This window comes from Carassius auratus, chromosome 28, assembly GCF_003368295.1.
Source record: "Carassius auratus strain Wakin chromosome 28, ASM336829v1, whole genome shotgun sequence".
Taxonomy (NCBI): domain Eukaryota; kingdom Metazoa; phylum Chordata; class Actinopteri; order Cypriniformes; family Cyprinidae; genus Carassius; species Carassius auratus.
The window spans coordinates 8,811,400-8,832,416 of NC_039270.1; the positions used below are offsets into that span (position 1 = coordinate 8,811,400).

The 21,017-nt window shown below is 40.7% G+C and overlaps 1 protein-coding gene across 4 annotated transcripts in view; it reads left to right on the top strand.

Moving 5' to 3' along the window:
* The window catches only part of LOC113046700 (beta-1,4 N-acetylgalactosaminyltransferase 1-like), a 34,343-nt gene extending 15,870 nt beyond the window's left edge, over positions 1–18,473 (top strand). For 2 of the 4 annotated variants that reach the window (XM_026207616.1, XM_026207615.1), the window contains exons 2-12: positions 3,733–3,861; positions 6,469–6,498; positions 6,588–6,713; positions 6,939–7,042; positions 7,211–7,266; positions 14,939–15,119; positions 16,185–16,271; positions 16,436–16,617; positions 16,829–16,972; positions 17,061–17,286; positions 17,405–18,473. In XM_026207616.1, the coding sequence (XP_026063401.1) occupies positions 3,755–3,861; positions 6,469–6,498; positions 6,588–6,713; positions 6,939–7,042; positions 7,211–7,266; positions 14,939–15,119; positions 16,185–16,271; positions 16,436–16,617; positions 16,829–16,972; positions 17,061–17,286; positions 17,405–17,586 (1,425 nt within the window). In that variant the 5' untranslated portion in view covers positions 3,733–3,754 and the 3' untranslated portion in view covers positions 17,587–18,473. Of the gene's footprint in view, positions 1–1,990; positions 2,023–3,732; positions 3,862–6,468; positions 6,499–6,587; positions 6,714–6,938; positions 7,043–7,210; positions 7,267–14,938; positions 15,120–16,184; positions 16,272–16,435; positions 16,618–16,828; positions 16,973–17,060; positions 17,287–17,404 lie in introns of all 4 variants that reach the window. The other 2 variants (XM_026207614.1, XM_026207617.1) reach the window with 2 other exon arrangements.
* The last annotated feature ends 2,544 nt before the right edge of the window (positions 18,474–21,017 follow it).

Sequence of the window (21,017 nt, forward strand, 5' to 3'; positions counted from 1 at the left end):
AAGCTACTCAACAGACCCTAGTAGTTATTGTCTGATTTTCTTTTTTGTGATGGGCCATGCATTTCCAATAGGTGACAGATCTGCTGGCCAGGCACATCACAGTCACACGAGTCTAAGAAACTGTGCTGTTGTAGCACATGCAGAATGAAAGCTAACATTGTCTTGATCTAATAACCATGGAACTCAATCGCAATATATGCCTCTACATCGATGGTACCTTCACACAAATGGTCACCCATGCCATTTGCACTGATGCACCGCACACCATGACCAGTGGCAGCTCGCAGGTTTTAAAATAGAGGAGGCACACTTGTTTTGGTCTGGGGATCCCTGCAGATTATTGTTATTATTATTGTTATTATTTGCTTAACCACTTTTAAATGGCTTGTTGGTTGCTTTTAGTCAGAAAATGACAGACATACAGCAAGATGATATCATTTCACTCACCTGTCCTATCACTTGAAGCCAACATCCATCCCTTAATAGTCTGTGCTAAAAGAGAGCTGCCTGTATCCAGCTTAGGCGTGTTTTCCCTTCATTTTACATTTTTATATATACTGTCTGAATGGCAGCTTGGTAAATCTGTTGGCAATCAAATATTCAGTATTGCTACACATCATAAGTAGCCTGTTTGGTACATTATCAGGACAGCGGGAGATCTTCAAAGTAATATCATGTAATTTACGTCTCTCTGATAATTGGTATACCAGAAGGGAGTCTAGCCTCCTTTGCAAAGTTTCTTTTCTCAACACTCCTCAGTGCTGAAAGTGAACACTCGATGCTGATTGGGTAATTTTTTTTTTACCAATGGAGGGAGAGCTCAACTCTCCTCTGCCCTCCCCTTCCCCTTCTCTAACATTAGTAGAGCGCTTAGCCTCCCTAACATGTTGTGGTCCCTAAAAGATATAGCATAAAATATTATTTCTATAAGCTATAGGCTTATGTAATTATTCGTTAATTATGTTTAAATATGTAGATTACTTTTACTATTTATATAATCTGCTTATACAATTTATGTAAACTGCTTTTATTTATTTTCCATTGCAACTTTAAACAGGTCTAAAGAGTTTGTTGTTTTCATGTAGCCTTGGCAACTAGCCTGAATAATATACAGATGAAATTAAACTTGTCAACCTCAACATGCCTTTTGCAATCATTTAACCTGCCATGGGCAATGCTTGAGCAAGACTGTCATTATGTTTTACATATATAAATAAGACAGGGGTACACTTTCGTGTAGTCTGCCGTAAAATGTGTCTTATACTTTTTTTTTTTGTGCCACTTTCCCTCTGCCATGGTGCTCCTGTTTCTAGATAGACATAACTGATTAATTTTGTTCGGGAGAAGAGATAAAAGCCCGCCCACACTGACAATTGATTGGTTGATTTGCAGAAACAGGCCAATCAGGATGCTCTCTGTCTGACATGCGCTTCGCACACACGCACATTAGCACACACACGCAAGGTCTCTCTCTAGAGATTCAAGTTGCAGCAGCAGACCGTTTTAAGTGACAACTGGCTATATTTACCACCACAACATGAAGGTGTCTCAAACAATGCCCTCTAAGAGCTCAAAGATCATACATATTCAACTGAGGTTTCCTGCCTTGCCCTACACAGACTAAGCTTTCTCTGGGTTCCCTGAATCTTTTCAAAATTGTATTTATGGTAGTTGGTAAAAGACCTAAATTATTTGTGATTTTGCAAGAAGAAATTAGATTTTTTAAATTTGGCACAAAGTTAACTGTCAATATTTTTACAGTTTTGTCAAGTTTCATAGGAACCTACGGTGGCCGGGAAAGCTCAACGCAGTGCAAATAGAAAAAAAATTAGAAAACTACTTCATCAATTTGACAACAAATGCACTGCAAATGCTCTCAACAACCAAATAAAGAAACGTACTCCTGGGGCCCATTTCACAAAGGAGGTTAAGTGAAAACTCTGAGTATGTTAACCCTGAAATAAAGGAAACTCTATGTTTTCTGTTTCAGAATGGGAGGTTTGTCAAACCCGAGAAAGCAGGGTAAGTCAAGCCCGTTTCTGAAAGAGAGGTAACTTATACTCAGAGTCAGTTACCATGGTAACTTACTCTATGAACCTAACCTGGTCAGGAGCAAGTTTTCTTCGGTAAACCCAGAGTTTATTTCAGTCTCCTCCCCCTTTTTAAACACTTCATTGATGCACGCTGGAAAAAAAGTTTTTTTTTTCTTCTTCTGTTTTTAGTACAAATATATAAAAGATACTTAGTCTTGTTTCCTGGGGGTGGGGGGGGGGGGTGTTGTTGGGGGAACAAGATTATAGAGTGTTTACACTTAGCCTGTTGCAAACAACTACTACTTTTACATGGTTAATAGAATATATCATGATTTTCACTGTACATTTTTTCTGTAAATAGCATCTAGAGCTACTTGCACTTAGCCTACTGGAAATAGGATCTATCACTAAGAAAGTGTGTTAATTCTTAGTGTATTTACTTTCTATAGCCACTGCCATATTTTTCTTACTCTATTGGCAGATCATTTGTAAAATAAGAAAATTGCACTTAGGCCTATAATATAATTATTAATATTATTTTATATGTATTTTTTGCCCATGAGATACCATAGAAAAATTATTAGCTATTAGTTCATTAATCTAACGTTCTGCCAGTTATCACCTGTGATATTTTAACACTGATAAGAATTACATTTATATCGAGTCAGAAGTCTGCAAACGGCTTTTTGGCGGGAGCTGTTGCCATAGTGAATAGTAATATCGGAGCTCCATTGATAATGGCTTTTTATAGTTGTGGGGCACGTGCTTAACTCAGAGTCAGTCAGTTTAGAGTTGATTAAACCAACTCATTTCAGCTGTTCTGTAACCGAAAACTCAGGGTAAGTCAACTCAGAGTTCAATTTTAAACTAGAGTTGGTTGAACCTCCTTAGGGAAACGGACCCCTGCTGTCAAACTGATAAAGATGGTTTATTGATTTGCTGGTGCTTTTTCTATTTGCATGTATTTTCCGAAGTTGCAGCATGTTGAGCTCTCTCGGCCACCTTAGGACTCTCTTAAATATATGAGATATAAGCTCATGGGCGGTGCTAAAATACATTGCAGTAACAAATACACCGTAGTTATTTGATGGATGATGTAAGTGAGTAAACAATTTCAAAATGCACTTTTTGTAGAAATATACACTTTTTTTGGTTGGCCTTTGGAGCATTCATAATAAGTGTGTGTTCTGCAGCTGTGTTCATTTGGGACAGATATTAGCATCTCAGCTTGTTTGGCTTATTCTTCCCTCTTCCTTCTCACTTCACTCATTGCTTTGTGTTTTTCTCTGTTTTATCTAATAAATGTGAAAATGATAGCTTAAACCGCTCTGATAAAAAAAAATGTACTCCCCCACAAGCCATCCAAGACATGGAAAAATTGCTACATGATAAATTTCTCCAAATCTGTTTAAAAAACAAACAAACAAAAAACAAAAAAACTTGTATACATTTTTATTTTGGGGTAAACTATTCTTTTAAAAAACAAAATAATTGTGTACATGACATAGCTGTTTAAAAAGCAGTTAACACTAACATTAGGTTACAGTAGGTCACCAATTAGTTTTATTTTTTATAATTTACCCATCTTTGTGTTGTTACAAGTATTACATTAATTTTTCATGTTTAGCATTCATTAAAAAGTTCCTGTATAAATGTGTTCCAGTGTGACTTTTATTGCTGTGTGTAACTGTTCTTTCAGATCATCCCCCATAGTGAAGCCCATGATGAGCACACAACAACTTTTTTTCCTGATTTGTCTTGGTTCACTGGGCATCTACTTTATACAAAGTGGCATGTTTGAAAGCAAGAAAAGCACACTTGCACACTGGTATGCATAGTCCTTTCTTTATATTTATTGCTCTTAGCCTGTATTGGTTTATTGATATTTAGAAACTCTTAAAATGATCTACACTATTCTTAGAGCACCTGTGCACTGTGGTGATTTTAGTAACAGGGTGTTTCTTCGACTTGGAGCACATTTTTGTATGTCTTCTTCAACTCATCTGTTCATTAGTAGAGTAGAGTTTAGTTTCAACCTTAAGCCAGCTAATCAAGGTCTTCCTAGGCATACTAGAAACCTCTAGACAGGTGTGTTGAGGTAAGTTTGTGCTAAACTCTGAAGGGCAAAGTGGTGGCCTTCAGAACTGAAATTAATACTAATACTAATACTAATCCTGTGTGAATATTAACCCCCTTATGGTCCAAATTTGCTGACAACCGTTGATGAAAATAGCACAGTAATCCATTAGACAGCTGCAGCTCATCCAGACCGCTGCTGCCAGGATTCTGACTAGAACCAGACTATCTGAGCATATCACACCAGTCCTCAGGTCCTTACACTGGCTTCCAGTTACATTTAGGATTGATTTTAAAGTACTTTTACTCGTATAAAAGTCACTAAATGACCTAAGACCGAAATATATTGCAGATATGCTCACTGAATAGAAACCTAACAGACCACTCAGATCACTAGGATCAAGTCAGTTAGAAATACCAAGGGTTCGCACCTTTAGTTACTATGCCGCCCGCAGCCGGAATCAGCTTCCAGAAGAGATCAGATGTGCTAAAACACTGGTCACATTTAAATCTAGACTCAAAACCCATCTGTTTAGCTGTACATTTATTGAATGAGCACTGTGCGATGTCTGAACTGATTGCACTATAAATTCATTTTAAAGTAAATGTTTTAATCATTTTAAAAGTTTTAAAATTGCTTGTTTTATGTAAAGCACTTTACATTACCATTGTGTACGAAATGTGCTATATAAATAAACTTGCCTTGCCTTGCCTAATCCACACAACTAAAGTCCAACAATTAACATCTTTTAAAGTGAAAAGCTGTGTATTAATAAACAAATCCATCAAGACATTTCATTAAACTTTTGATTCTGGTTTTAAGTTAAAACATACTTTCTGTTAATCGTTGAACTGGAGTGTTGTGGATTTTTGTGATTTTTTTTATCAGCTGTTTGAACTCTCATCCTGACGGCACCCATTCACTGAAGCTGTTCCTGATGAGCAAGTGATAGAAAAAAAAAATGTTTAATGACAGACATGTTGAAAATTAGCAGATAGTCTTTTAATTCATTAAATAATAAAATGTTTCCTCAAAAGCAGTTAATTCAGCTTCTCCTCTGACATCCATATAAAAGTACTGTACTTTTATTGATATGAAAGATAATCAAAGACAAGTCACAAAGAACCACAAACACAACAGCTTCACACACACACACACACACACACACACAAAGACAACAGCTGACAAGCTAAATGGACAACAGAGGGCTATAAGAACAAGGAAATATACACAGTACACAAAGGTGGACTAAATAGGAAATAAACCAACAAGAACTGAGCTACAACAGAAAAAGAATAAACTTCGAAACAACAGTCCTAGGAACATAAATGCACTGAACACAAATGGTCAATCTAAATCAGGGGTTCTTCAATATTTCTAATGCTTTTTTCATAGATATTATTATATATTTCTTTAATCAGATTGGCAAAGTAGCTTGTTAGTGTAATCTGTTAACTACACACAAAGCCCACTTTTTACTTAAGCAGCAGATATGGGTGTCATGCCATGTGTTTTTTCATTGTACAGGAAGAGAGCGAAGAATATTTTCATTATTGAAAAGCATTATCATTGACTTCAGTCTACCTGGCATTCAAAAACTCCCATTACACTCCCAAACACTCTCAAAAACTCCCACTCTAATCACTGAAGCTGTTTGCACTGTTTAATGAATATCATACTTCCATTGTAGACACATCTGCACTTTGTTGTTTCTAATCAGCAGAATCAGTCACCAGCAAAACACCGGTGTTTCAGTGGTGACTCATCTGAATGTCTCTGACTGACCACTGCATTGATAAGCTCAGCAGAATCATGTGTGATTGGTTTCAATGAGCAGTGTCTTAAAAACATGTCTCTTGCTCAGCATCATCCAAAGCGTGAACACAGAATATGTTGTGCTGAATGTTCTAATCACACAAGTGTGGTCATATAGAAATAAAAAAAATATATATATATATTAGGAAATTTTTTTTTTTTTGTTGTCTTTTTTGGGAGCTGCAGTCAATATTCACTTGGCTCCAAAACCTGTCGGGCACTGAAAGATAGCCAGCATTTATAGCAGTGATTTTTTTTGCTAAGAGCTATGCATGCAGAATGAACTGTAAGCTGTAATGCATGCACTTAATTGCGCAGCATTATTGAAGTTAAACAGACTTGATTTATGCAAAAACAGTGCAGCATTGATCTGAAGTGCCTCGTCTGCACAGTGTCAATTCGAAGAAACACCCATTTGAATTAACTTTTCAGTTTCTTCTGTTTATGTTACATTATAAATTTACAATGATTCTGTACCTTAACCTTCCTTTCTCTGACTATTAACTAAGCAATGTGATCCGCTTACTTTATTCTTTTAAACAGCTTAAGTACTGAACAATCTAAAATCTCAATGTAAGTATTATTAAAATTTTCCTAATTAATCTTAAGAGGATCCAGTTTAGATGCTCTGCCTAACCTGTGATCTTTACATGTTTGTCAAGTTTGACGAAACTCCTCAGGCCAAATGTTTCTTGTCAAGGAGCTGAACACTTAAAGAAATTTGTGCCATATGAAATGGATAACATACTAGAACGCAGAGCAAATGAATACAAGCAATATCAACTCAGGTGAACTGTATTTTTCTTCATCTTGACCACAGTCCTGTTAACACAACACCTTTTTCTGTATATCTTTGTTGTTACACCTCTCATTGAGGATTGACTTGCTCCATTATATTTTCTCTTAGCAAGGGTGCAGTTGAAATTTCCAATGATCATTCTTTCATTAGACGTTCTTGGAGACATATATTCAGTTTTCCCAACATTATGGTATTTTTCATGTCATTTTTACAGGAGGAAGACAAACGCAGATATTATTATTGCCCCAGCCAACTCTCCTCTCCAATATCCAATCACAGGTTTCAGGGTAGCTCCTCTGAAGAAAAGTTTGATACCAGGTTAACTTACATTCCTTGTAAACTGAGTCATGTTCAGGAGTGTTGTTTAACTGAGCGAAACCTCAGCTTATATGTTACTTATAATATACAATTTTTTACAAAAGTATATTTTCCACTTATCAGTGAATTTGAAACATAGTGAATTGTGTTTTTATATCATCATTTCAGGTCTTGTTCTTCAAACACAAGGGAGAGGTTTAACAAACAAGAGGGAGGTGTACAAGGTGCCATTTGTGCTCTTTTTTTTAAAGCTTTTTTTTTATTTAAGGTCAGTTGCAGGTAAAATCCCTAGTACACTGTAAGAAAAAGTGTTAAGTTGTAAATAAAATATTGTTTTACAAGAAAATATTATTTCTCCTTTTCAAATTCAAAATGTCATGTTTAATTCCGTATTACATAAATTATGTAATAATTTATTAAATTAGCTATATCTGCATGGAAATTGTTTCTAAACCAATTCTTTTTTTCAGTGTATGAGGTATTCAATCACAATACGTGCACTTTAAAATACTGTTTTGACCAGAAAAAGTGTTCAATGTAAATTCTTAAAGGTGTGCTATTATGCCTTTTCTATAATATTGCTGTTTGAGCATAAAAAAAAGATTGACAAAGTTACAAAGCTCAAAGTCTGATTCAAAAGGAGATATTTTATTTAAAGGGTTAGTTAACCCAATAATAAAAATTATGTAATTAATAACTCACCCTCATGTCGTTCCAAACCCGTGAGACGTTTATCTTCGGATCACAGTTTAAGATATTTTAGATTTAGTCCGAGAGCTCTCAGTCCCTCCATTGAAGCTGTGTGAATGGTATACTGTCCATGTCCAGAAAGGTAAGAAAAACATCATCAAAGTGGTCCATGTGACATCAGAGGGTCAGTTAGAATTTTTCAAAGCATCGAAAATACATTTTGATCCCAAAATAGCAAAAAATACGACTTTATTCAGCATTGTCTTCTCTTCTGGTCTGTTGTAAGAGAGTTTAAAACAAAGCAGTTTGTGATATTCAGTTTGTGAATAAATCATTCGATGCAACCGGATCTTCTTGAACCAGTTCACCAAATCGAACCGAATCATTTGAAACAGTTCGCGTCTCCAATACGTATTAATCCACAAATGACTTAAGCTGTTAACTTTTTTTAATGTGGCTGACTGAGGTGGGTAGTAACGAGTTACATTTACTTCGTTACATTTACTTGAGTAAATTTTTGGGGTAACTAATACTTTTTGGAGTACATTTAAAGATGGGTACTTTTACTCAAGTAATTTTTTGGGGGGAAAATCTGTACTTTTACATCGTTACTGTGGGCGACGCTCCTCTCGTTACTTGATCTTATTGCAATAAATGTTATAAAGGCTTTAGTTTGATCCAAACGCGACGTCTACTTCTCTCTGGGCAATGAGCGATTCCCATTGACAAATGATTCATTCTTTTGAGTCAATTCTGTTCCAAGGCTTGATCAAACCAGTCTGCTAACCAGTGACTTGGTTCGTGAATCAGTTTGAATGATTCGTTCAGCATCCCGCCGCACGCGCTGAGCATTTGAAATGGTTCATTTCACTCAGAGTTGTAACGTTTAAGAACAGAAAGAGCGTTGAAGACGTGGCTGGATCTGCACTGAATTGAAAGCAAATCTGCAAAGGCTATTATTTGCTTGCGATGAAGATCTGTATTGGATGAACACCACGTGCGCTGTCTGGTTCAACAGGTATACTTGGGTTACACTTGATTACAGTACAGTTACCCCTATGACATTAGTTTGTTGTATGTGTAACTTATAACAGAAGGGGAACCAAGTTGAATGCAGCTTCCAAAAGATAAAAAATAGCCGATTAATATTTTCTATATTTGATGCAATCACACCGGCGTGAGAACTCAGCGAGTCATATCATCAGCTGCTAAATTCAGATCTGCGTTCGCTGGCTGGCGGTGAGCCAGAGACAGACGCTTTTTTACAGCAGTGCACAATGTAATGTTGATAATGTAAATGTTATTTGCTCCCTTTCTGAACAATGAAGATTAGTAGTAGTTTTTATATCACATTGACTTTCAATGTTAAATTCACATTTAATATAAAGTAAGTCATATTAAAAATATGTTATGACATGACACCTATATTACTTATGTAATTTATTATAAAAACCTGTCTGTTTACTTAAGTAGGCTACTTTGACCATCGCATATTATCATTATTAACAATTGTGGCGGGCTGAAGAATCACACGACAGGGTTTAGTGCAAGAGTGAAGCCCCGGAGGGTGTATTTATTGACAGGTGCTTTAAACCGTGAAGGTGCCAGTGGTGTAACGTGCTTGTCCTCGGTGCCACATGATCCTGTTTGCCGGCCGGCTGAGTGCAATGGGACTTGGGGTCCAGTGATCGGGTGGCGAGCTGGTCGATCTGCAGCTTTCTGGAGGGACAAGAGACACAACATTAGTTTCTGTTGTCTGGAGATCCTCTCTCCCTGTGTCATCTTCAGGCGCAGTTTTTATGTTCCTCTCCTCATCTGCTTCAGCTGGGACCGATCAGACCACTGTGATTGCGGGCAGGTGAATCTCCCTCGTTGCCAGGGCGACGCTGATAGGTGCCCGGGACACGGCTCACACTCCCCCCCCCCCAAGCGTCGTCCTGGTGCCTCAGGCGAGGGGGGAGGAAGAGTACCTGACAGACCTGCGAAAGCTCTCCACAGCCAGGAGAGTCCATCCGCATTGGCGTTTGCGGTTCCAGCTCGATGTCGCACATCAAACTGGCCCAGGCCATACACTGTAATGGGGCGTGTTCGGTGACGAGGGTGAATTTGTATATCCCAGTATATGGTATTTCAGCTCCAGGACTGCCCACTTGATGGCCAGCGCCTCCTTTTCCACTGCCACGTACCATTGTTCTATTGTGGACAGCTTTCGGCTGATGTAGACCACCGGGTGCTCCTCACCGTCTTGAACTTGGGATAGTACGGCTCCCTACCCGGTGTCGGATGCGTCCGTCTGCAATAAGAAGGGACAGTTAAAGTTGGGAGCGCACAACACTGGCTCAGACGTGAGTGCCGCTTTTATCCTTCTGAAAGATTCTTCTTCCTGGGTTCCCCACTTCACCTTCTCTGGCGGTCTTCGGTTTGGTGGCCTCCGTTAACGGTACCTGCCAAGAGCCCTTGGTGAGATCGAGTGTGGATATGAACCGGGCTCTTCTCAGCCGCTCCAGCAAGTCATTGACATGGGGCATCGGGTATCCATCGAACTCGGAGACCTCGTTTAGGCGGTGGAAGTCGTTACAGAACCGGAGGGTGCCGTCCGGCTTTGGGACCATGACTATGGGACTGGACCAGGGACTGCGGGAGGGCTCGATGATCCCTAGCTTCAGCATCTCTCGTACCTCCCCTTCGACTGTGTGTCGCTGGGCCTCCGGGATTCGGTAGGGCCGCTGTCGCACAATGGTCTCTGGAGTTTTGTGCACGTCATGCTGCAGTAGGCAGGTCCGCCCGTGACGTGGGGAGAACACATCAGAGAACTGACAGATGTTGGAGCTCCGTCTTCTGGGCGGCCGACAGGTGGGGGCTGACGTCGACAAACACGGGTGAGGAGGCGGCTAGGGCCGCAACCTGAGTCCTCGTCCCCTGGGCCCCACTTTCTCCGCGATGATGTACGGGCCTTGCCATTTGGCAAGAAATTTACACGCTGCTGTTGGGACGAGGACTAGGACATAATCCCCTGGCTGGAATTCCCATGGTTGGGCCACCCGGTCGTATCGTCGACGTTGAGCTTCTTGGGCTGCCTCCAGGTGTTCCCGGACGCGGGGCATGACGCGGTCGATCCATTCCCTCATCTCTCTCACGTGCTCGATCGTGGTCCAATGGGCGGTGGGCTGCTGCTCCCAGGCCTCTTTGGCGACATCGAGCAGGCCACGGGGCTGCCGCCCAAACAGAAGCTTGAACGGTGTAAGGAGGCCTGGGGGACTTCCAGGACGCCGAAGAGGACGTACGGCAGCATTTGATCCCAATCCCTTTGGTCGTCCGCAGCCACGCGGTGGAGCATCTGTTTTAACGTCTGGTTAAATCTTTCGACCAGCCCATCGGTCTGAGGGTGGTAAACGATGGTCCGAAGCTGCTTTACCTTAAGGAGGTGGCAGAGGTCAGCCATCACCCGGGACATGAAGGGGTTGCCCTGGTCGGTCAGTATCTCCTGGGGTATGCCGACCCGGCTGCACAGCAGGAAGAGCTCCTGGGCGATGGCCTTGGATGTGGCTTTGCGCAGTGGAATGGCTTCGGGGGACTGGGTCACATAATCCAAGATGACTAATATGTGTTCGTGTCCCCGGGCGGACTTTGGCAGCGGCCCTACTAGGTCCATTCCTATCCGCTCAAAGGGCATCTCAGTGATGGGCAGCGGGATTAGCGGAGCTGGGGGAGGAGTATGTGGCGACGTCCATTGGCAGTCCGGACAAGCCTGACAAAACCGTTTGATCTCCGCCTCCATGCCGGGCTAATGGAACCTGTCTAGGATTCATTGAGTGGTGTTCTGCGCACCTAGGTGGCCCGCCATAGGATGGGAATGGGCGAGCTCGAAGATCGTCTGTGTCCTCGTGTGTGGGACTACCAGCAGCTTTACCTCCTCCCCTCTCCGCTGCGCGACACAGTACAGAAGGCCATTCTGAACCACGAAGTATGGGGTTTGGTGTGGTGGTGGTTGGACCTCTTTCCCCTCAACCACTCTCCCCTCAACCACTCTCTCACCTGCTTCCAGCAGTGCTTCAGCCGATCGTCCCCGAGTTGCTCCTTCACAAAATTTCCCCCACCCCGAACCTGCTGGAACACATCATAGAAAAGGTTAGAACTTTGGGGGGTGGGGGGACTCACCATCTCGGGATCTGTCCAAAGCCAGGAGGACAGGGCGCCGTCGGGGACCTTGGCTGCAGTTCTTCCTCTTTAGGCGGTTCCCGGCAGGGCTGGCAGGCCGGGTGACTTGGGTGAGCAGTTGGTCAGAGCCTTGCCAGCCTTTTCCCAGCAGAACGGGCACGGGCAGGTCCCTGACTACGCCCACTTCCAGTGGCCAGGTGCCTGTACTTGTGGAGAGAGTCACCCGCCGGGTAGGTACATTCTGGGTGTCCTTTGGCTTTGGTTCCCATCGGTGGGGGAAACAGGGAGGACTGGACCAGGCTTACCACACTACCAGAGTCCAACAGGGCTGTATACGGACGCTCATTAATGAAAACCTTGGTCTGGGGTGCTTCTCGTGGCGGCTCCAAATGTAGGCCTACTGGGATTCCCCGGTTAGCAACAGTGCCAGTATCCGCGCCCACTCTTTACGGGGCCAGTCCTCTCGAGTGGCGATGAACTCGAACATGCCCAAATAATGTTCCTCATCGTCGTGGATGGTCATCTTCGGCAGGAGCTGGGTGGCTTGAGTGCGGAGGTCTGGCAGCAGAGCCCGCTGAGCGGCCGTGAAGCGGAGAGTGGCGACTTCACGCTCCGTTTCTCCTTGCCGAGTGGCTATGTGCTCAACAATCTGCTGCTGTCGAATGCTTATTTCCGTCAGGTGTTTGAGAACTCTTCCATAGCTGGGGAGGGAGTCACCGCCCGACGAAAAACCAAAAAAACAATTTGGTGAGCCAGTAAAGTCGCGTGGGTCGGTGATCCTTCAGCAATTTGCCCGCATTCTCCACCAGTGTGGCGGGCTGAAGAATCACACAACAGGGTTTAGTGCAAGAGTGAAGCCCCGGAGGGTGTATTTATTGACAGGTGCTTTAAACCGTGAAGGTGCCAGTGGTGTCAGGTGCTCGTCCTCAGTGCCTCGTTGCTAGGGCGACGCTGATAGGTGCCCGGGACACGGCTCACACAATTTATGCAAAAGTGAGAATTGAGATATTTCATTATACAGTTCAGGCTTCTGGAAATGTTTCTAATAAAAATGAAAAACAATAAAAATAATAATAATAATGCTTAATAATAATTTGCCAATATGCTGTGTCTGCTGTGTGTCACATAACGACCCCCCCCCCCCTCCATGCCTAGACACAATTAATAATGATATTTCCACAATATTTACACTTGGAGAAATATACATTTGTTTACATTTTGCAGAACAGATGAAAGAAGATCCGTCAATGTGCATTTGGTTCATTATGTTCAGATGTTCATTAACTTAGCTGTTATGTTAGTTTTCACACTTCTTTGTGTCAGAGGATTTTCATCAGCTGTTACTCCAGTTTTCAGAGTTATAATCCTTCAAAATATAAATCTAATATTTTGATTTATCACCAGTGCTGGAAACCGTTTTGCTGCTTAATATTCTTTTGGAACCTGTGAGATTTTGTTTAGGATTATTTGATGAATAGAAAGATAAAAAGAACATCATTGATAGTAAATCAACATACTGGAATGATTTCTGATGGATTATATGACATTGAAGACTGGAGTAAAGGCTGATGAAATATATATATATATTTCTGTCAGAAGCGTCCAATTCAAATACCAAGGAGCTGATGATACTGTGCATGTGTGATTCAGTGTGAAGCAAACCGACACACAGAGTGTCTGAACCAAACTGATTCTTTTGGTGATTGATTCTGAACTGATTCTGTGCTAATGTTATGAGCCCAGGTAAACCGAAGGCTTGAATCAAGGGCAATCATCACCAATGAGGCCATCACGTTGAGCGCAAAAGAACTGGTGAACCATTTTCTTCAACCGGTTTATTGAATCGAACTGTCCGAAAGAACTATTGGTGATTCGAAAACCGATGCAACCAGTTAGTGAACTGTTTGAGTAAATTAATTACTCTTGGATATTGGTTTGTTTGAACTCAGAGGGAGTGTCAGCCACATTAAAAAAGTTAACAGCTTAAGTAATTTGTGGATTAATTCGTTTTGGAGACACGAACCGTTTAAAATGATTCAGTTCGATTTGGTGAACTGGTTCAAGAAGATCCGGTTACATCGATTGATTAGTTTGTGAACCGGATATCACAAACTGCTTTGTTTTGAACTCTCTCACAACAGACACGGAAGAGAAGACAATGCTGAGTAAAGTATTTTCGATGCTTCAAAAAATTCTAACTGACCCTCTGATGTCACATGGACCACTTTGATTATGTTTTTCTTACCTTTCTGGACATGAACAGTATACCGTTTACACAGCTTCAATGGAGGGACTGAGAGCTCTCAGACTAAATCTAAAATATCTTAAACTGTGTTCCCAAAATGAACGGAGGTCTCACGGGATTGGAACGACATGAGGGTGAGTTATTAATGACATCATTTTGATTATTGGGTGAACTAACCCTTTAACATAAATCACTTTTCAAAAACTATAATGAACAACTCATTTGTGCTACAATGCATATTTTCCAGGATTTGTGATATCACAAATACAGACGAAAGGGGCAAGACCTGGTTGAGCTGTACAAGAGAAGGCAACGAGTGTTATCACTGTGTCGGAGACACACTAGCTTTCACAAGGCAGACGAGCTTAGAGTGATCACAATCATCTGGGTTTAAATCGCTCAAATTGATTTGATTTTGACGCAATATTTACACTGAAGTTCGCAGGCAGCTAAAGTAAGGGACATGACATTTCCCGACCATGCGCCGAGTGCAGCCAATCACAGCACAGACTGGCCAAGATAACCAATCACACACAGACTGGTGCAACTAACCAATCACAGCACATTTCAGGAACTATTTGAGCTGTTCATGCCGAACTGGGGAGAGAGGTGTTGTTATAATGTAAAATATGTGAAAAATTATGTGTTTTTCAATCAACCTAGTGTGAGAGCCTGTTCTAGTACACCCCCAAAACAAAATCAAGACCTTGAAAAAGAGCATAATAGGACCTCTTTAAATTCACATTCTGTTCTAGATGTGAATTTAAAGTACTTAATTTGCATTAACACAGTGATGTCTGCAGGTGTCTTTGAGTGTGAAGAGTGGAGTGCTCTCAGTGGAGGATCTTCTGGATGGAGATCAGGTGGAGGGACAGGGTCAGAGTGAACTGACCATCTCATCCAGCAACCTCACACAACTCAACGATCTGCTGTCCAGAGTGACCTACACCAGCACCATCTACCACATCAGAACATCAGACCTGGGTAAAGGCTATCTGTACAGGAAAGACACTTAGGCCTACAATTATGTACTAAAGTGTGATGCTTAAATACACAGTGAAGAGGCAGGATTAACACTCAAGTTACAAGATACATGCTAGCCAGTTAAGTGCCTCAATGTTTTAGAAAAAACAGTTAAAAGTTCAGTTATATACCTTGTACAACTAGCAATATCACGCTAGCAAGAGACCAACACAGGATTGTTTGTGCGATTTTTTTTTTCTTTCAAAACTTACTCACCTTTTACACACAATATTGATGTCCAATGCATTATTCTGTCTATTCTTTATCCTCTGACAAAGCCACGGCAGATTAAACCATATCTCCTCTCTCTGAGCAAGTTAATTAGTGGTGATTATTCATTCCTGACTGAATCTGTGTTTTGATCGAATCTGTTGAGCGAATGATTAGTTGATTCACTCATAAAGATAGATAATTTTGTTGCCATCTATTGGGATAAATTTCTGAAGAAAAGCCATTGAAAAATGCAGCCTGTGTGTGGGCTAATAATCGCAGATGAGAGGAGTGATAAAGCATAATGTCTAACGTTCTTTGAATTTCTTTTTAATTAAGGCCCGTTTAGATACAGTAACTATAAATATTAGTTTTAATAATTACTCGTAATTTTGTGAAAATGGAGTCCTCAATCACAAATGCAACCAATACAACATGGAGGAATGATATTGTAGTAGGATTATTTCTTAAGAGACAATTTTTTCAACTGATGAAAGATCAAAACACAGACATCCAATCACAACCAAATGGATCGACTGTAAAAAGCTTGAACATTTAAAGCGGCAGGCTCAAACTGATAATTAAATGTCGATGCCAAAGTATCCTTTTAATAGCCTAGATCCTTCTTGATGTGAAAGAGCCTTCATGATTATACGTATGCAAGATTTAAAAAATTTCCATCATACATATCTAAAACTAACCATCTGGATCCAATATTTAGCCTAACCGCTGAAAAAAAAAATTCCAATTAAAAATGTTTGCTTCTTATTGTTAGAAACAGTCCCTTAAATGGCATAAAATATCTTCTTTCCTTAGTTTCTTTCACTTTTGGGGATCACAAGGCCATATTTCCAGTCATGATCAGGAGACCGTCAGTTCCTGTTTTGTATGACCCAGGAAAAGGTGAGAGCACGACACACACACACACACACACACACAAAAAGATTGCAACATATGCTTACATTAATGTAATGTTATATGTAAGTTAAATAAAAATGAAATTTTCCTGAGTAAAACATAGTTCAAATTTGTGCACAGTTAAACCAAGGAACTCTTTTGTCTCTCAGATATCAACTCACAAGTGACCATAATAACCAAGACCTTTCTGAGGTATAAGGAGCTGGGTGTCCTCATCCAGAGTATCAGGAAATTTTACCCAAAGATCAAGATCATTGTTGCGGATGACAGCCTGAAACCTGAAAATGTGTCTGGAAACAACATTGAGCACTACATCATGCCTCCTGCACAGGTTAACACGTCATCACTTACACATATTCAATAGGTGAAAATTAGTGCCTACTGTCAGCTCTTTATACCTCAGGCACCAACAGAGGGGACACACTGATCTGACAAAACTCCACAAACATGTCTGTTGCTAGTTCACTGTAAATTGACCTGTGGACACCAAGTGTTGATCACCTGGTAATTTATCACTGATGATGATTATTATTACTTCTCAGGGCTGGTTTGCAGGCAGAAATCTGGCTGTATCTCAACTCACAACTAAATACTTCCTGTGGGTTGATGACGACTTTGAGTTCTTGAATGAGACACGGATCGAGAGATTTGTGGAGATTATGGAAGCGCTTCCGGAACTAGATGTTGTAAGTATGAATGGATATTCTTTTACGAACTAGAGAAAAGTATTTTAGCAATATATACTTGTTATAAAAGAATGTTTTCTGTGATTAGCTTGGTGGTGAGGTTTCAGGTGACCAGTTCTACTTTGTTCTGGAGTATGACGAGGGAGATGAGAATGACGGCGGCTGCCTAAGACGTATTAGAGAGTTTCATCAACCACTTCCAGGTTATGATGGCTGCTTTCTAGTGGATGGTGTTGTGAATTATTTCTTGGCTAGGACTGATGCTGTACGAAGGGTTGGCTTTGATCCGTTCCTCAAAAGAGTCGCTCACACCGGTAAGTGTACCATCTTCATTGATTGATTCCAAGCACATTTCATTCTTCTAATGTCTTCCCATGTCCATCCATTCTTTGTTTCCATGTCTCATCTTTGAATGATCACCACTGACTTCAGAGTTCTTCATTGATGGAGTTGGCAAGCTGATGGTTGCTTCTTGTAAAGGCCTTTCTGTTGGTCACCAGACACATCGGGCAGAGGATGAATATGACTCTTATAGGAATCAAAGAAAATCTGATGAAAGGCGAAAACTGGCTCACCATTTCTTTAAGAACTATCTTAACTACATCGAGTACTGATTTTTTTTTTTAAACAATCAAATCTGATTATCGATTATTCACAAAACATCTGCCAGTCACGTAAAAACATCATTGCTCACATTAAACCTTTGTCCTTATGACGTTATACATATTAATTTTTTTAACATTACGATTAATAAGATTGGTGTGTATACAGGATCACAATAAAAGATTTTAAAACAACACAATAAACCAAGTAGACTGTTAAAAGAATAGTTATATTATCCATCCCCTTAAACAGTCCAAGAATCCCACTCTTTTTGAAGTGCTTTCTTAGCTATTTTGTCTACCTTTTAATTTTCTATAATACCCATATGTGCTGGGACCCACATACATATAACATCATCTCCTTTATTTTTTATTCTTAAATAGGCAGACATAATATCATAAAAAAAACTCCTGATGATTAAAGACATAAACACACACTAAAATGGATAAGAGGCATACAATTGACCTAAACCAATTAAAACTCTATAATACATAAAATTACTGTAATAAATAGGCGTTAAAACATGCCCTTGTGTGACAGTGTCACAACTAGATCCTTTTGTTCTAAAATAATTTCCATCCCATTTCTGTTTTACCATTTATTTCAAAGGTTTTAGAAAAAATGTGTTTGACCAACTTCTTTTTACAGAAATTATTTTGTCAAACTAGGTTCTCTTCCTATGTTGCTTCTCTCACCTGTGGCCTCCCTCAAGGCTTGATATTTGCGCCCTTCCTTTTTTCCCCTGTACATGCTTCCTCTAGATTCCATTCTAAGGCATAGGGTATCTTTTTATTTCTACACTGACGATACCCAGATTTATTTACCTATTAAGTGAAATTATCTCTGACTACTGTACTGTTTTTTTATTTTAAATGAAAATAAAACAGAGGTGATTGTTTTCAGTTCTACTGATCATTCTCAGGCTACCAGCCTAGATCTGGGCAGCTTATTGGCCTTCAGATCTTCTTGTGTGGGAAATCAGGTTGTCCTTCTTGAGGAGTCATAAAAATTGGACTAACATATCTATTCTGTAATTGGTTCCAGTTTTTACTAACTCCGCTTGCTGTCTCAAGGCAAAAACTTTTTAAATGTCAAAACGTTAAAGATACCTGTCCACGCTTTTATAACTTCATGATTAGTTTACTGCAACTCACTAAATTGCGGTATTTCAAAGACACAAACTACTCTCCTACCATTGGTCCAAAATGCTGCTGATAGATTTCTTCAAAGTGGTCGCAAATGGGACCACATCACCCTCATACTGAGGGCCCTCAATTGGCGACTGTTTTTAAAAGTTCTCTTACTGAAGTTTTAAATTCATGTTTCATTCTTTCAGTTTTATGCGTTTATGGTTTGATATTAATGTTAAGCACTTTGCCCAATCCTGTCCTGGAGAACCCCCAACACTGCACGCTTTTGGTGTCTCTCTTATCTGTGTTACAACCCCTTGGCTCAAGTGGCAGCAACATGAATTGGGAGGCCAAACACAATCAAATTTGAAACTTTTAATATTTAATCAAGAAAAAACTATATTTAACATAAAGAAAAAATAATTATACAAACAAGAACAACAACATAAAGCCCTGGATTGGAGAGAGAGTGAAAAGTCAGCATGTCCACCCAGCAGCGAGACCAGCAGAGACCAAAGCCCAATTGTTCCTCTCGATGGGGAGAAAACCAGCATCTTATCAGCCGCATGGTTAATCAACCAATTCTCCACACCTGTGACACAGCAATTAACCTGGAGACCCAAAAAGTGTTACCTAGGGACACCTACTGGACAAAATGATAAAGTACACCAGCCCCTGGGAACATCACATCTGTCACACAAATTTCAGGTCATGGAGTCTTCACTAATTAGCTGATGTGTTGAATCAGGTATGTTTGAATAGGGAGAATTCTAAAATGTGCAGTTGGTGTATGTCAGGGCTATTCAAATTTTGCCCTGAAGGGCCAATGCGGTGCAGAGTTTAGCTCCAACCCTGATCAAAGTCACCTTCCTGTGATTTCCTAATGGTCCCAAAAACATTGATTAGCATGCTCAGGTGTGTTTGACTAGGGTTAGTGCTAAACTCTGCACCGCACTGGCCCTCCAGGGCAAGATTTGAATAACCCTGGTGTATGTCATATTACATTTAAATTTTAAACCCTCATGGTTGTGTGTGTGGGGAGGGCAACAGTCAAGTCAAGTCAAGTCTGCTTTATTGTAAATTCTTCCACATGTACAGAGAATTTAAATTGTGTTACTCTCGCCGGTGGTACGTGACGTAAGCAGTTACCAGCTCACCATGCCCTTGGTGCCAGCTACCACGCCCTTGGCAGTATCAAACCATCTTGTTCCGTCAAAATCACTGTAGTGAGTCATGAGTTGGAATTGCGAGTATTGAAAATGATCAGGATAGAGTATTTTAGCATCTATTTAGCATAACATTTATATAGTTATTTCGATTATTTTGTGTAGCCTATGTTGTTAATTAGCATAGTTGTTAGTATAGCCTAACCTTAGTATTGTTAGAAGCATAGTTAGTTAGTAGCATAGTATTGCATCAGTTAGGATAGCTTCAAGTTAGCATAGATTTATTTACAGGATGGTACGTGTTGGTTGCATCAGCACGGACTGTATAGTTTTCCAGCAGACTTGAAAATTAGGCACCAGTGGTTGCATGCACTTGGCCTGAAAGACTGTGAGTTCCCCCCTAGAGCTGCAGTGTGCAAACTGCATTTTATGCGGAATTGCTTCTCCAATGCAATGGAGGTGGAAATGGGCTTCTCCACACAGCTCACGCTGTAAAGCGATGCAGTGCCTTACTCGGAGACTGGCCCCATTCTCTCTTGCGTGGCTGCTTCGCTAGCATCGTCGGATACCTATCAGAATCCGGGAGTTAAGACCGCAGTTTGAGCTAGGGACTTGAATTGATATGGCTCAGGCCCTTGCCCTGTGTCCTCAGACACCTTTGGTTCATGCCCCACCCGCTCAGCCCTGTCCTCGGTTTGTCCCCTCTATCTCCGCTGTGCTCTGCCCACTTTTCAGCATTTTTCAAATATTGCCAGTGGGTGGAGTCAGGCTCTGACCAGGGGTTTAGTTACCATTAAAGCCTTATCTCTTGTCAAAAGGCTCGACGCGACCACAGACTTTGATGAACACTGCTGGCAGTGATCATTCTTATCAATGAGTGCGTAACCTCGTATCTCCCCGCTCCCAAGTCATAAAAATCTCGTATCTCAGATTAAACATGATTTTTTTGTTTTTTGATGATGGAAGCATAAAGAAGACAACAGCAGCTGCCAAGTGTAAAATAACCATCAGCATGTATCATTGATTGCATGGATCTTCTTCAAAGTCTCAATGATTCAGCCTTTCAAACGTTCAATGACCTGGGTGAGTGTGTCTGGAAAAAGATCGCAACTTTAATGGGAAAGGAAGGTAACAGCTGTGTCGTTA